General features: G+C 43.3%; 1 protein-coding gene across 2 annotated transcripts in view; it reads right to left on the minus strand.

Moving 5' to 3' along the window:
• The window catches only part of LOC106605012 (inositol polyphosphate-5-phosphatase A), a 198,892-nt gene that overhangs the window by 110,038 nt on the left and 71,021 nt on the right, over window positions 1-17,833 (minus strand). For both annotated transcript variants that reach the window (XM_014200229.2, XM_014200220.2), the window contains exon 2: window positions 11,034-11,075. In XM_014200229.2, coding sequence (XP_014055704.1) covers window positions 11,034-11,075 — 42 coding nt within the window. The remainder of the gene's footprint in view (window positions 1-11,033; window positions 11,076-17,833) is intronic.

Consider the following 17,833-nt stretch of genomic DNA (forward strand, 5'->3'; position numbering starts at 1 on the left):
GTACCAAAACGGGGATAATCAATCCATCGTGTTTGTCAAAGGGGTGCTTCCAGTCGTCCTCTCTCTCCCTCCATCCTGATTCCTCGGAGGTTCCCTTAATAATGGCAATAACAAATCACCATCATCTAAAATTGCAAACCATGGAATGCACTGGATTTCTTTGACGGCCAAACAATGTAATATATGCCATTACCATTGAGCACAATATAAAATAATCATTAGGCTTAGCCCATAATTCTGGTTCTCAGTTTGGAGACATTTTCCATTTCGACCAATACCTAACTGGAACACAACACACATCATTGACCTCCACCTGTCCAAATCCATTTATAGTAGCCTACATCTAAGGTCATGACGATTCACACTACGGGGCTGAACGAAGTGCCGTTTATTGGGTCTGATATTTCCCTTTCACATTGTTCTTTTCAGCCCAGTACAGCTTGGCTCGGTGACTTGGCACAGTTTTGGCTTAGCAGTGTAAAAAGGGTATTAGATCCACAGAACTTAAGTGACCACTGGCTCAACGTCAAGCACACCAGGTCCACAGCTAGCCTAACTTGACTGCTATCAGACCAAATTGTCCAATGTGTGTCATCACAGGAGCCTGGGTTCTGCGTAAGATGGAGCCGGAGAAGAAGGCTGACGTTTTACGTGTTCCTATCCAATTGTGCTTTTTTGTTTGTTTCTTTGCGTTGTTGATAACTTATTTTGTACATAATGTTGCTGCTACTGTCTCTTATGACCGAAAATTACTTCTGGACATCAGAAGTGCAATTACACACCACGGAATTACAGACTTATCTCAGAATAAGCTGTAGACCACACTATCTACCTAGAGAGTTTTCATCTGTATTTTTTGTAGCTGTCAACATACCACTACAGACCGATGCTGGCACTAAGACCGCACTCAATGATCTGTATTCCGCCCTAAGCAAACAGGAAAACACTCACCAAGAGGCAGCGCTCCTAGTGGCCGGGGACTTTATTGCAGGCGAACTTAAATCCATTTTACCAAATTTTTATCAGCATGTTAAATGTGCAACAAGAGGGAGAAAAAAAAACTCTAGACCACCTTTACTCCACACACAGAGACGCGTACAAAGTTCTTCCTCGCCCTCCATTTGGCAAATCTGACAATAATTCTATCCTCCTGATTCCTGCTTACAAGCAAAAATTAAAAGCAGGAAGCACAAGTGACTAGATCAATAAAAATGTGGTCAGTTGAAGCAGATGCTAAGCTACAGGACGGTTTTGCTAGCACAGACTGGAATATGTTCCGGGATTGCTCCGATGGCATTGAGGAGTACACCACATAAGTCACTGGCTTCATCAATAAGTGCATCGATGACGTCGTCCCCACAGTGACCGTACGCACATACCCCAACCAGAAGCCATGGATTACAGGAAACATCAGCACTGAGCTAAAGGCTAGAGCTGCCGCATTCAAGGAGCGGGACTAACACAGAAGCTTATAAGAAATCCCGCTATGCCCTCTGACGAATCATCAAACAGGGAAAGCAACAATACAGGACTAAGATCAAATCATACTACACCGGCTCTGACACTCGTCGGATGTGGCAGGGCTGGCAAACCATTACAGACTACAAAGGGAAGCACAGCCGAGAGCTGTCCAGTGACACAAGCCTACCAGACGAGCTAAACTACTTCCATGCTCGCTTCGAGGCATATAACACTGAAACATGCATGAGAGCACCAGCTGTTCCGGGAAAACTGCGTAATCACGCTCTCCGCAGTTGATGCAAGACCTTTAAACAGGTCAACATTCACAAAGCCGCAGGGCCAGACGAATTACCAGGACGTGTACTCTGAGAATGTGCTGACCAACTGGCAAGTGTCTTCACTGACATTTTCAACCTCTCCCTGTCCGAATCTGTAATACCAACATGTTTTAAGCAGACCACCATAGTCCCTGTGCCCAATAACACTAAGGTAACCTGCCAAAATGACTACCGACCCGTAGCACTCACGTCTGTAGCCAGGAAGTACATTGAAAGGCTGGTCATGGCTCACATCAACATCATTATCCCAGAAACCCTAGACCCACTCTAATTTGCATACCACCCCAACAGATCCATAGATGATGCAATCTCTATTGCACTCCACACTGCCTTTTTCCACCTGGACAAAAAGGAACACCTATGTGAGAATGCTATTCATTGACTACAGCTCAGCGTTCAACACCATAGTGCCCTCAAAGCTCATCAATAAGCTAAGGACCCTGGGACTAAACATCTCCCTCTGCAACTGGAGCCTGGACTTCCTGACGGGCCGCCCCCAGGTGGTAAGGGTAGGTAACAACACATCCGCCACTCTGATCCTCAACAGAGGTGACCCTCAGGGGTGCGTGCTCAGTCCCCTCCTGTACTCATGACTGCACGGCCAGGCACGACTCCAACATCATCATTAAGTTTGCCGATGACACAACAGTGGTAGGCCTGATCACTGACAACGACAAGACAGCCTATAGGGAGGTGGTCAGAGACCTGGCCGTGTGGTGCCAGGACAATAACCTCTCCCTCAACGCGATCAAGACAAAGGAGATGATTGTGGACTACAGGAAAAGGAGGACTGAGCACGCCCCCATTCTCATCGACAGGGCTATAGTGGAGCAGGTTGAGATCTTCAAGTTCCTTGGTGTCCACATCACCAACAAACTAACATGGTCCAAGCACATCAAGACAGTCGTGAAGAGGGCACGACAAAGCCTATTCAGGAGACTGAATAATTTGGCATGGGTCCTCAGATCCTCAAAAGGTTCTACAGCTGCGCCATCGAGAGCATCCTGACTGGTTGCATCACTGCCTGGTATGGCAACTGCTTGGCCTCCGACCGCAAGGCACTACAGGGGGTAGTGCGCACGGCCTAGTACATCACCGGGTCCAAGATTCCTGCCATCCAGGACCTCTATACCAGGCGAGGTCAGAGGAAGGCCCTAAAAATTGTCAAAGACTCCAGCCACCCTAGTCATAGACTATTCTCTCTGCTACCGTATGGCAAGCGGTACCGGAGCGCCAAGTCTAGGTCCAAGAGGCTTCGAAACAGCTTCTACCCCCAAGCTATAAGAATCCTGAACATCTAATCAAATGGGTACCCAGACTAATTGCATTACCCCCCCCCCCCCTTTTGCTACTCTGTTGTTATCATCTATGCATAGTCACTTTAATAACTCGACCTACATGTACATATTACCTCAACTAACCGGTGCCCCTGCACATTGACTCTGTACTGGTACCCCCCTGTATATAGTCTCGCTATTGTTATTTTACTGCTGCTCTTTAATTACTTGTTACTTTTATTTCTTATTCGTATTTTGTCTTTTCTTTTTCTTTAAACTGCATTGTTGGTTAGGGGCTCGTAAGTAAGCATTTCACTATAAGGTCTACACCGGTTGTATTCGGCGCATGTGACTAAAAACATTTGATTTGATTTGAGCTGCAGGCTGCAGTGAGAAGTGTAGGAGAGATATGCTATGGTTGTGTGATGAGCCTCCTATCCACTGGGGATGCCTGCCCAATACCTGATGCATTAGCAGATGTTGTTGTCCTGTTGGAAGGTGAACCTTTGCCCCCAGTCGGAGGTCCTAAGTGCTCTGGAGCAGGTCTTCATCAAGGATCTCTCTGTACTTTACTCTGTTCATCTTTCCATCGATCCTAACGAGTTTCCCAGCCCCTGCCGCTGAAAAACATCCCCACTTCCTTTTAAGAATTATGAAGGCCACTGTGTTCTTGGGGATCTTCAATGCTACAGAAAAGTTTTGGTACCCTTCTCCAGATCTGTGCCTCGACACAAACCTGTCTCAGAGCTCTACGGACAGTTCATTTGACCTCATGGCTTGGTTTTTGACATGCACTGTCAACTTTGGGTGCTTATATAGACAGGTGTTTGCCTTTCCAAATCACTTGGATTTACCACAGGTGGACTCCAATCAAGTTGTAGAAACATCAAGGATGATCAATGGAAACAGGATGCACCTAAGCTCAATTCTGAGTCTCATAGCAAAAGGTCTGAATACTTATGTAATAAGGTATCTGTTTTTTATTTGTAATACATTTCCAAACATTTCTACAAACCTGTTTTCGTTTTGTCATTATGGGGTATTATGTGTAGATTGATGAGGATTTTGGCTGTAATGTAACAAAATGTGGATAAAGTCAAGGGGACTGAATACTTTCTAAATTAATACAAAAGTATGTGGACACCCCTTCAAGTTAGTGGATTCAGCCACACCCGTTGCTGACAGGTGTATAAAATCGAGCACACAGTCATGCAACCTCCATAGACAAACATTGGCAGTAGAATGGCCCGTACTGAGAAGCTCAGACTTTCAACGTGGCTCTGTCATAGGATGCCACCTTTCCAACAAGTCATTTCGTCAAATTACTGTCCTGCTAGAGCTGCCCCCGGTCATCTAAGTGCTGTTATTCTGAAGTGGAAACATCTAGGAGCAACAACAGCTCAACCGCATCTTCTAGAGGAAAGCCTTCCCAGAAGAGTGGAGGCTGTTATAGTAGCAAAGGGGATGTATGACTAGCAGGTGTCCACACACTTTTGTCATGTAGTGTATATCCTATCAATTATGGCACAAGACGCACACACACCATTGAATGTTTTTACAAGTGAATTCCATACCAGATTTTTTTTAAAGACTCATGCATATGGCAACAGAAAAAGCCCACTTTTACATTTACATTTAAGTCATTTAGCAGACGCTCTTATCCAGAGGGACTTACAAATTGGTGCATTCACCTTATGATATCCAGTGGAACAACCACTTTACAATAGTGCATCTAAATCTTTTAAGGGGGGGGTTAGAAGGATTACTTTATCCTATCCTAGGTATTCCTTAAAGAGGTGGGGTTTCAGGTGTCTCCGGAAGGTGGTGATTGACTCCGCTGTCCTGGCGTCGTGAGGGAGCTTGTTCCACCATTGGGGTGCCAGAGCAGCGAACAGTTTTGACTGGGCTGAGCGGGAACTGTGCTTCCTCAGAGGTAGGGGGGCCAGCAGGCCAGAGGTGGATGAACGCAGTGCCCTTGTTTGGGTGTAGGGCCTGATCAGAGCCTGAAGGTATGGAGGTGCCGTTCCCTTCACAGCTCCGTAGGCAATCACCATGGTCTTGTAGCGGATGCGAGCTTCAACTGGAAGCCAGTGGAGAGAGCGGAGGAGCGGGGTGACGTGAGAGAACTTGGGAAGGTTGAACACCAGACGGGCTGCGGCGTTCTGGATGAGTTGTAGTTTTTTTCTTTTCTCTGAATCTTCTCACAGAGGGCCTTTGACGGGCTGTAATATAGGGAGGCTTACTATTTCATGGTACTGATTAGGTGGAAAATAACATGGCTGGAGAGTGTGACAGTGTGCGGAGGGGGGATAAAATGGGCTTCTGAACGAGCACGTGATGTGATGAGAAGTCTTTTCTAGACACTGAACTCTGTCCACCTGTTGCTGCACATTCAAATCAACAGTCTTTACAACACTGAATCCATCTACAAATCACACGCGCGCACAATCGCTCACGGACAGGCTCACACACAGACAGTCTTTTATTACATTTTGAGTCACACTCCCCTCACATGTGAGAAAGTGCACACACACACACACTAGGGCAGTAAATCAGAAGAAACACATTATGTTGAAGTATTAACTATATTGTTATAACTTATAATAAATTAGCCATGTACTAATTACCCTAGAAATAACTCTCCTATTTAATTGATCTAACAAGTCACGTGTTTGGATGAGGCCGGGAGTATCCTGTGAGGCCAGTGGCCTGTGACAGCCGGGTAAGGTTTCCAATGCAAATAGATTGAGGGATCAATCAACTCAGCATAACGCAATTCAAAGCATTGTTTATACTGCACTCTAGTGCCGGGATACCATTTCACTCCATTGCACATGTGGAGCAGGCAAATGCCCTGCTTTGCCTTAAGATTACTCCAGTCAGTCGGTGCCACTCTGCTGTGTGCCAGCCCAGTGGACTAGTGAAAGCTGCCTGGATGCCCATCAGATCCATGCTTATTGAACAAACAGTAACACACATTATTAAATCCTTCTATACAGTAAAGGACAGTCTATATCAGATCATTCATAGACACATTGTAGTGGGGTTAATAAATGCCTAGCCTTGCTTGCCGATATACACTTGTCATTTGTATACTCTGGTCTCATCTGCAGGCAGGGAGTGTGACCGCATGCCTGCTTTGGGAGTGTTTGAACAGAATGTATGTCTCTGATACTAATCATGCGGTGTCCAAAGAACACATTTTATTTCCGGAAGCTGCCTTTCGAGGAAAACCCTGAAGCAAGGGCTTGTATCAACAGTAGGCAAGTTCCTTGAGTGGGACACACACACACACACACACACACACACACACACACTTGCAGGATGTCCTTTCGATTGTAACAACCGAAAATGCAGTTAAACAGCTTTGTTCAGGATGTTGCCGTTGCCACCTTTCTGTATCTGATGGCCCGGTTTCACAAGGACCTTCAAACTACCCTCCATAAAAACATACGCAATCTTATCAAAATAGTCATTCCAAATGTGGTTAGCTGCAGTGCGAGTTGCTTTCCAACACTATCAAGTATAGTGAGACATTGAACTATTTCTCAATAGGAACTCTTTTTGACCCACTGTCTAAACTGTAGCACGTTCAACCACAGTAAACTTTTTTAAAGAATGTATACCAACGAGGCAAAGATCACTTGTTGATAATATTGATGCTGCAATTCAAAAATCGCTTGCATCATCTATTCCTTACAACAGACATCGGTCTTCTCTCATCTGTTGATAGTGTGTGAGATTGAGAGCAATTACAATACGTGTGCTAAGCTGATATATAAGTAACTTAGAGAGCAGTGCGAGAGGGGTGAGTAGGGGCAGGCTAACATAGTCGTGAGCCTTGCAACGCTACACTATGAGCTCTAGCATACACTGGTGCTGTTCTGTCCCAGTTGCCCTAGGAGTACAGAGTACGGTGCTGCTTTCCATGACGTCACCCAGCAGCACACCACATAGCTGGCATGAGCCTGTAGGCCTGCCTAGTTCACACAGCAGGGGCACACCTCTCTCTCTCTCTCTCTCTCTCTCTCTCTCTCTCTCTCTCTCTCTCTCTCTCTCTCTCTCTCTCTCTCTCTCTCTCTCTCTCTCTCTCTCTCTCTCTCTCTCTCTCTCTCTCTCTCTCTCTCTCTCTCTCTCTCTCTCTCTCTCTCTCTCTCTCTCTCTCTCTCTCTCTCTCTCTCTCTCTCTCTCTCTCTCTCTCTCTCTCTCTCTCTCTCTCTCTCTCTCTCTCTCTCTCTCTCTCTCTCTCTCTCTCTCTCTCTCTCTCTCTCTCTCTCTCTCTCTCTCTCTCTCTCTCTCTCTCTCACAGACACACACGCAAGACACCCCCTCCCCACACACACACACTCACAGAAAAAAAATAAACACTTAAATCCTGAGGCAAATCAACCTGTCCATGCACGCCTCAGGGTTAATTCACTGTCATAAACGCACACCGCGAGAGCATGGTGAACAACTGACAAACTAGAGCGCAAATGAAAAAGCCAGCTGACTCCATGATTTCTCTTGACTACTATATCTAACGTATGAAGGGGAGAGACCAACAGGAAATTCTGTGTTTGTGATCATCTTGAGCGCATCTGCATTTGCGTCACTTCCAAACCAAAGCACCGCAAACAATAGTTAAGGAAATAATATGCAAATTTAGAGCAATGTGCAAATTTGCACATTTGATTTTGGCTGTGTTTTTGTGCATCTGAAAGTGAACCGAGAATGTGTTGACTGTCAAACATTGTTAAGGTGGTGTTAGTGTTGGTTTGTGTGTGTGTGTGTGTGTGTGTGACGTGTGAAAGCCGGGAGCAGGCTTGACTTTGACACATCCACAGAGTTTTCTAAGAACAATCACTTCTGTCACCACACTCTGTGTGTGTGGTGTGTGTGTGTGTGTGTGTGTGTGTGTGTGTGTGTGTGTGTGTGTGTGTGTGTGTGTGTGTGTGTGTGTGTTGAACCAACAAAAAAAGAGTCTTAAATAAGCCATATGGTAACCTATTTTTTCAACTACTCAGTTTAAATCAAAGAACAGGTGACTTGAATGATGACTACAGAAAGCATTAGGGAGAAAATACTTCTGTCAGCACAAACACCTGTTTGAGTGCAGGCGACAGTGTTTACATTTTTTTTTAATGTGGCTGATCCGAAGGCAGACCTACAGCTATGCTAGCTTGTTCTAAAAGGACTTCAAAACGGTTGATAAAAATGCATCACAAGCCATTACACACAGGTCTCCTATATAAAGCATGCATAAGGTGTGTGACGTCCAACCTTCCACGTGTATCAGTGTATCTCTCGGGCTGTTTGTCTGCATGTGTAACTATATCCTGATCTTTCTGGCTCTGTGTGAATCCACATCTCTCGCTGTTAATGTGACTGTGTGCTTATGCTCGTGTCTACGGCTGTGCTTGTATCCACGTCTCTATGGCTCTGTGAATGTACGCGTAGCACTATAAATGTTTCTCTCTGGCTGTGTGTGACTGCGTGTGTATCCATAGATCCGAGGCAGCGGCAGGGCCCTCAGCAGCCCAGAGACATAACTATCCCACACACCATGGCCAGATGGTGACCAGGGACGATAAGGAGAGGCAGCATGCGGCCTCTAATCCCTTCCTCACTTCCACCAGATAGGAGATCAAGAGACACGGGCCTACTGAATCACTCATTGGATACGCGCACTGCACTGCACACTACAGCGTATGGATACCATCTCTACTCGCTCACCGCCACTTGCTAGCGCAGTGATTCCGTTCCACAAGCTAGGAGAGACACGGGCCTACTGAAGCCCTCCCTTTCTAGTCAGTCTCACCCCTCACTGCACACCACTGTAGAGTACACCATCTCTACTCACTCATAGCCACCATAACTTCTCCGCTGTGTCGGTCATAGTGATGGTATAGCCCAGCTGTGTCTAAGTTAAAACACAGTGCTAAGGTAGAAATCCCACACTTTGAAGTGCACTGTTCCAAGACATTAACCTGTGGCGTACTACTTACTGTAAGTTACATGACAAGGCCTTTGGTGTAATGTAGTGTAGTTTGTGTGTGTTAGTTAACCTGAATTAAACCTAGGTCTAATCCTCTTACCATTAAACAGGTGACCTGTAGCTGCTCTCTGTGCTTCCAGAACCTTGGCTTGGCACATAACCAGTAGGCACAAACATGCATCATTCTAATACACAGCTGGCAACTAAGCTCATGCCACTCTTATTGGCATATAAGGCAATGGTCCATCTTCCTAATGGAATACATAACAGTAGTACCCTCTTCACACTACTGAGCCAAATTAAGCCGGATCAAGCTGAGCTGTACTGCACTCGCTTGGTTACACATCTGCTACAGTTGCTGGAATGGTGCTGGTGAGGACAATGTGTAAAGAAAATATACGAGAAACACGTAAATCCAAGACATTCCATTTAGTATGATGTTAAGTTTTGTATGGTAACCAGCTAGGTGGCTAACATTAGCTAGCTGGGTAATGTTAGCTAGGCTAGGGGTTAGGGTTACGGTAGCGAAAAGTGTTAAGGTTCAGGTTAGGGGAAGGATTAGCTAACATGCTAAGTAGTTGCAAAGTAGCTAAAAAGTTGTAAGTAGTTGAAAAGTTGCTAATTAGCTACAATGCTAAAGTTGTCCGTGATGAGATTCCAACTTGCAACCTTTGGGTTGCTAGATTTTTGCGTTATACGCCCACCCATTCACCCCGACTAACCACCCTACTTTTGTTTTTTGCCTTAAGTAACCAGCGGCCTTATGTAACCATACCAACCATAACAGCCCCCCCCCCCCTTGGGTTGTGCCATGGCGGAGATCGTTGTGGGCTATACTCGGCCTTGTCTTAGGACGGTAAGTTGGTGGTTGGAGACATCCCTCTAGTGGTGTGGGGGCTGTGCTTTGGCAAAGTGGGTGGGGTTATATCCTGCCTGTTTGGCCCTGTCCGGGGGTATCATCGGATGGGGCCACAGTGTCTTCTGATCCCTCCTGTCTCAGCCTCCAGTATTTATGCTGCAGTAGTTTATGTGTCGGGGGGCTAGGGTCAGTCTGTTACATCTGGAGTATTTCTCTTGTCTTATCCGGTGTCCTGTGTGTATTTAAATATGCTCTCTCTAATTCTCTCTTTCTCTCTTTCTGTCTTTCTCTCGGAGGACCTGAGCCCTAGGACCATGCCTCAGGACTACCTGGTATGATGACTCCTTGCTGTCCCCAGTCCACCTGGCCGTGCTGCTGCTCCAGTTTCAACTGTTCTGCCTGCGGCTATGGAACCCTGACCTGTTCACCGGACGTGCTTGTTGCACCCTCGACAACTACTATGATTATTATTATTTGACCATGCTGGTCATTTATGAACATTTTAACATTTTGACCATGTTCTGTTATAATATCCACCCTGCACAGCCAGAAGAGGACTGGCCACCCCTCATAGCCTGGTTCCTCTCTAGGTTTCTTCCTAGGTTTTTGGCCTTTCTAGGGAGTTTTTCCTAGGGAGTTTTTCCTAGCCACCGTGCTTCTTTCACATGCTTTGCTTGCTGTTTGGGGTTTTAGGCTGGGTTTCTGTACAGCACTTTGAGAATATCAGCTGATGTATGAAGGGCTATATAAAAATAAATTTGATTTGATTTTGATTTTGATAACATATCATACGTATTTGAGTGTCCCAAATGTACTTTTACTATGTTACGTATAATCTATGAGACCAGGCTGGTGCAACAGCTGTCTATCTATCTGAATTGACTTCCCCTGCTAGAGTGGAAAAAGTTGTGGTTTCTCAGATGTTCCTATGTAGATCAAAGGTAAGATATGACACGGCCTGTGCTCTTTTCTCCTCAAAGCAACTATCACTCAATGAGTCAAACACAGCCACATGACTACGATAGAGCGCTAGAAATGCAAAGAGCAGATGGGCCTAGAGAAGAGTTGTACATGTCTGTATTCAGCACTGTGTCTATATGGAGAGGAGAGGTTCAACGTACCTGGTAGAATTCCCGCAGCCATGTCTTCTGTAGGTTATCAGGCTGAAAACACAAGATAAACTCAGGTCAGTCAGGTTAATTTGACATGTATTTTGTGACTATTGAAATAAATTACTTGGTTTATTCTTGAAAAACATTAATTTCAACCTTAAATTCCTATTGCTAGCGACTCAAATAAGAACTCCCAGTATAAAAAAAAAAAATTCCTCTTGATCAAAAGAGGGTCATACCAACAATGCCATAATAGAATGGATCTCAACATTATTACAAAAATGACTTTGGGTCTGCTTCAACGGCTTTTACAGGTAGTTAAGTATTGTTAAATGGGAACTGATGTCAAATTGTAACAAATTATGCAAATGTAGTATGTCCAAACATGAATATTCAATTACATTGCAATGAATGTGTTTTCAGGTGGTGTATAGTGCAATGTCCTTAACTTTCAAACGATTAAGGTTCTTCCACCATGTTTCCACATTTTCAGACTACATTTTGAGATAATACATGACAGTGACGTTAAAATTTATTTATTTTTTTACTATTATAGGCATTATTTTATAGGCGACCTTTCATCTGAATATTGATTAATTGACTCCATGGGTCATGAAATGTGGTTTAACCAATTTGTTACTAATATAGTGTGTTGTCAACAATTCAAATTATATTTTTCACCAAATTTAACCCATACTTTTTACTGACATACACTAACGTTCAAAAGTTTGGGCTCATTTAAAAATGTCCTTGTTTCCATGAAAACATACATGAAATGAGTTGCAAAATGAATAGGAAATATAGTCAAGACTTTGACGAGGTTATAAATAATGATTTTTAATTGAAATAAGTGTCCTTCAAACTTTGCTTTCGTCAAAGAATTCTCCATTTGCAGCAATTACAGCCTTGCAGACCTTTGGCATTCTAGTTGTCATTTTGTTGAGGTTATCTGTAGTTGTCAATTTGTTGTGGTAATCTGAAGAGATTTCACCCTATGCTTCCTGAAGCACCTCCCACAAGTTGGATTGGCTTGATGGGCACTTCTTACGTACCATACGGTCAAGCTGCTTCCACAACAGCTCAATATGGTTGAGATCCGGTGACTGTACTTGCCACTCCATTATAGACCGAATACCAGCCGACTGCTTATTCCCTAAATAGATCTTGCATAGCTTGGAGCTATGCTTTGGGTCATTGTCCAGTTGTAGGAGGAAATTGGCTCTAATTAAGCGCCGTCCACAGGGTATGGCATGGCGTTGCAAAATGGAGTGATAGCCTTCCTTCTTCAAGATCCATTTCATCCTGTACAAATCTCCCACTTTACCACCACCAAAGCACCCCCAGACCATCACATTGCCTCCACCATGCTTGACAGATGGTGTCAAGCACTCCTCCAGCATCTTTTCATTTTTTCTGCATCTCACGAATGTTCTTCAAACTTAGATTTGTCTGTCCATAACACTTTTTTCAATCTTCCTCTGTCCCGTGTTCTTTTGCCCATCTTAAACTTTTCTTTATATTGGCCAGTCTGAGATATGGCTTTTTCTTTGCAACTCTGCCTAGAAGGCCAGCATCCCGGAGTCGCCTCTTCACTGTTGACGTTGAGACTGGTGTTTTGCGGGTACTATTTAATGAAGTTGCCAGTTGAGGACTTGTGAGGCGTCTGTTTCTCAAACGAGACACTCTAATGTACTTGTCCTCTTGCTCAGTTGTGCACCGGGGCCTCCCACTTCTATTCTCCACTTTCTGGAAGACCGAGTTTTGAAATCAGTGAAACGTCCGGTGGAAGCAGAGTATAATAGTAAAGACAATTCTGGCATTTGATTGCAAATGTGTGGAGGGAGACGAAAAGAGAAAACACAGAAGGTTGTTGTATAAAACACGTCTCCTGATTACGTCTTCAAACTAAGGGCAACCATGGCCTCCGTGACAGAGAGGGAGATGAGTGCATCCATGTTAACAGGTAAGAGAGTCTAGATAGCGAAATGTTATACGTTTATTATACGTTTCTCATTTTGTCAGAAAGTTGTTTTTGTTGCAAGTTAAAGCGTACTGATAGCTAGCTAACGTTAGCTGGCTGGCTCGCTAGCTAACGTTACATGTATAAACTGTGTAGTAATACTATTCATATCTCAGAGCCATTTGCATTGCTAGTTATAGTCTAATGTTAGCTAGCTAACTAACACTGAACCTAGTTGGTTAGCGTTAGCTACCTGCTGGTTAGTAACATTATGAGATGGGTATATGGTTTATTCTTTAGCTAGCTAGCTACATGTCTAAACAAAAGTCTCCACTATGCAAGTAACCATTTCACTGTACCGTTTACGCCTTCTGTATCCTGTGCACGTGACAAATAAACGTTGATGTGTGTTTACCAGAGAGGGTAATGTGAATAACAACATGACCTGCACCAAAGTCAAATAAGGATATAACGTTAGGCCAACGATAGTGTCCACGTTCTAAGATTCTCCGGTAGAACGCTCTGCTTTTATTTCATCACACTCAGAACGGTAAGATATTTTCTGTAATTAGCTCGCCATTAACTTGTAAGTAATGATCTTGTTGTGAGTTCATTTTCCTGTAATAATGAATAAAAATGAGCTAAAGTTAAGACGATGTCAGCTATATGATATGGCCATTATTTGAACTGGCTAGTCAGCTAACTTAAACTAGAAACGAACCTAAACATTTTTTTGAAAGTTGCTTTTAGTTGCCTGGTTTGTTAGATTGACATATACTAAATTCATTTTTAAACTGCTGGGTTTATGTTATGCTATTTTGTGTTTATGCTTTTTCATAACGACAACGACAAGTCTGATGTTGAACGACAATAGAATGTTCACGATGTCCCTGCGATAACTGTCTACAGACATGTCGATAGACATAATATTAATCTTTGGTTGTTTAGTACACTACCGTACACACTCTGTTTAGCACATGGCCTCACATGTGAATCCTTAACCTGTTTGGGATAGGGGGCAGTATTTTCACGTCCGGATAAAAAACGTACCCGATTTAATCTGGTTACCACTCCTACCCAGTAACTAGAATATGCATATACTTATTGCATATGGATAGAAAACACCCTAAAGTTTCTAAAACTGTTTGAATGGTGTCTGTGAGTATAACAGAACTCATTTGGCAGGCAAAAATCTGAGAAGGTTTCATGCAGGAAGTGGCCTGTCTGACAAGGTGTTGTTGTTCTTGGTTCTGTTTATTGAAGAGTCAGGATCTTAGCTGTAACGTGACATTTCCCACGGCTCCAATAGGCTCTCAGAGCCCGGGAAAAACCTGAACGATGACGAGGCAGCCTCAGGCTGAAACACATTATCGCCTTTTCCAAGTGGCCCATCAGAGGACAATGGAATTAGGCGCGTGCCCGATTCGACCCAGTGATATATTTTCCTTCGGCTGTTTATCTAATTGCAGATTCCCGGTCGGAATATTATCGCTTTTTTTAACGAGAAAAATGGCATAAAAATTTATTTTAAACAGCGGTTGACATGCTTCGAAGTACGGTAATGAAATATTTAGAAATCTTTTGTCACGAAATGCGCCGTGCGTGCGACCGTTATTTACCATTGGGATAGTGTCTGGGACGCACGAACAAAACGTCGCTGTTGGAACATAACTATGGATTATTTTGGACCAAACCTACATTTGTTATTGAAGTAGAAGTCCTGGGAGTGCATTCTGACGAAGAACAGGAAAGGTAAGACCATTTTTCTTATAGTAAATCTGATATTGGTGAGTGCTAAACCTGCTGGGTGTCTAAATAGCTAGCCCTGTGATGCCGGGCTATGTACTTAGAATATTGCAAAATGTGCTTTCACCGAAAAGCTATTTTAAAATCGGACACATCGAGTGCATAGAGGAGTAATATATCTATAATTCTTAAAATAATTGTTGTGCTTTTTGTGAACGTTTTATCGTGAGTAATTTAGTAAATTGTTAGTAAATTCGCCGGAAGTTTGCGGGGGGTATGCTAGTTCTCATGCTAATGTAAAAAGCTGGTTTTTGATATAAATATGAACTTGATTGAACAAAACGTGCATGTATTGTATAACATAATGTCCTAGGTGTGTCATCTGATGAAGATCATCAAAGGTTAGTGCTGCATTTAGCTGTCTTCTGGGTTTTTGTGACATTATATGCTAGCTTGAAAAATGGGTGTCTGATTATTTCTGGCTTGGTACTCTGCTGACATAATCTAATGTTTTGCTTTCGTTGTAAAGCCTTTTTGAAATCGGACAGTGTGGTTAGATTAACGAGAGTCTTGTCTTTAAATAGCTGTAAAATAGTCATATGTTTGAGAAATTGAAGTAATAGGATTTTTAAGGTATTTGAAAATCGCGCCACAGGCTTCAACTGGCTGTTACGTAGGTGGGACGAATTCGTCCCGCCTAGCCCATAGAGGTTAAAGAGATGGGTGGGGATAAGGCTTAAGAGGGTGTGAACAATGCTGAATGGGTGTAGACAAAGAAGAGCTCTCCAGTAGGTGTACCAAAACATTCAAGAGCCATTTTCTCAAAAGTGGGGTTACAAGTTTATCAACTTCCAAAGCAGAATTACTTCCCCATTGTTCCTCAACTGCAGTGTATGATATACAATTTTCTAGCTGAGTCTCTACTTTTATCCAATGTAAAAACACACCATTTCAAATTTTGCTACATAAGACCAAATCGTCAGTCACATATGGTTAAGCACATTTTTACATTAACTATTTATTGTAATATTCCTACTCTTCAAGGTCACTACTAAACAGGAATGGTGCAATATATTAATCCCACACCAACTGAATTCCTGCCTTTTATCCCATTGGTGATTGAGTTCTTACTGCCCTCTGAGTGGGCCAAGTTGGAGTGCCATGACACAGAACTGCAGCAACCGATCGGGTACAAATTATGCTAATTGATGCAGGAGGGCTGGAGGAGTTGACCAATCAAGGTCAAGTGAAAATGTTTTTCAAAATCCATTTTCAAAACATGCTCTACCAGCCAGTTGAGAGTAGGGTTAAATGACACATTGTTGAGAAACTTTCTATTCTCCTCCCTTTTTCTCACTGTTGCAAATACACTCTCATATAGTTCTCTCACACAGACAGGCAGAAGGCAGGTAGCCTAGCACTTAGAGCATTGAACCAGCAAATAAAAGGTCGCTGGTTCGAATACCTCAGCAGACAAGGCGGAAAAATATGTCGATGTGCCCTTGAGCAAGGCACTTAACCCTAATTTGTTCCAGGGGTGCCATACTATTATGGCTGACCCTGTAAAACAACACCTTTCACTGCACCTATATGGTGTTTGTGAAAATAAAACGTCTTTTTTTTTTCTTTCTTTTTTCTTGACACACACACACACACACACACCTAACAAATGAGGGGATGGTTAGCATTCAGTCATATCATGGTAATACACAGGTAAATAGCCTAGTGGCATACGGCCGATTCCACGGAAAAGTCAACCTGAGCATGTCCAAATAAAGTGAGTCATTTCCAAATAAAACCATGTTCATCATTATCCTGAAGGTCTATACGTACCGACCAACTCGATTCGGTCTTATGTAGCAAAAATTGAAATGGTGTATTTTACATTGGATAAAAGTAGAGACTCCGAGCTAGAAAAGTGTATATCATACACTACAGTTGAGGAACAATGGGAAAGTAATTCTGCTTAAAAGTTGGTAAACTTGTAACCTCACTTTTGAGAAAATGGCCTTTGAATATTTTGGTTCACCTACTTGAGAGCTCTATGTCTACACCCATTCAGCATCGTTCACATCCTCTTAAGCTTTAGCCCCACTCATCTCTTTAAGGATTTGCACGTGAGGCCATGTACAAAACAACCAAAGACTTCAAGTCTAAAGGCTGGTTTATACAATGGGTGTTTTTGTAAATTTAAGAGTGTGCTCTGGGCGTTCGAAAACTCTGAGCGCTCAGATTGTCTGTTTGTAAATTCAGAGCGTTTCGCTCTTGGAGAGTTCACTGGACGCTCTTGCAGAGGAGTAGGGTTGATCCGAGCGTTCTGTCCTAACAGCAGCAGCGTTGGCTAACGCTGGCTAGCTTGCGAGCTACTTCCAGAGACAAATGAGAGAACAGCTCACTGACCATTTTACTCGCCCTAGCGGAGATGGTTAGGCTTTTTTCATGTTATCCAGGGTGTTGGTGACTGCAACTGTGTTGCAGGCAAAAATTTAATTATGCTTTTTTGCAGGTAGTTAACCGACCAGGTTTAAAGTTAGCTAGCTAACATTAGGCTATAACTAGCAAAGCAAATGGCTCTGAAATACAAATAATATTACTACACATATCATGCACGTAACATTAGCTAGCGAGCCAGCCAGCTAACATTAGCTAGTTACCTAACAGTACGCTTAAATGCAAAATGAAAACATTCTGACAAAATCAGAAACGTGTAATATCTGAAAATGTAGCTAGCTAGACTATCTTACCCGTATACATGGATGGACACTTCTCCCCTTTGTCACGAATACCATGGGTGCCCTTAGTTTGAAGATGTAATCCGGAGACAGGTGTTTTATACAACAGCCTTCTGTGTGTTCTCTTTTTGACTCCGTCTGCATATTTGCAATCATATTCTCCATCTCCTTAGTTATCATACTCTAATTCCACTGATTTCAAAACTCGGACCTCCAGAATGTGGAGAGCAACACTTGTGCATTTCTACTCCATGATCTCTTTCAAAAAAGCTGTGTTAGAAAGTTTTACCTACCCATACTGACAAGCTCAATTAGACAGAACGCTGCTACATGGCAGACCAATCCAGCCATCTCTCGGCATGTCCAGCCCA

This window comes from Salmo salar, chromosome ssa01, assembly GCF_905237065.1.
Source record: "Salmo salar chromosome ssa01, Ssal_v3.1, whole genome shotgun sequence".
Lineage (NCBI taxonomy): Eukaryota > Metazoa > Chordata > Actinopteri > Salmoniformes > Salmonidae > Salmo > Salmo salar.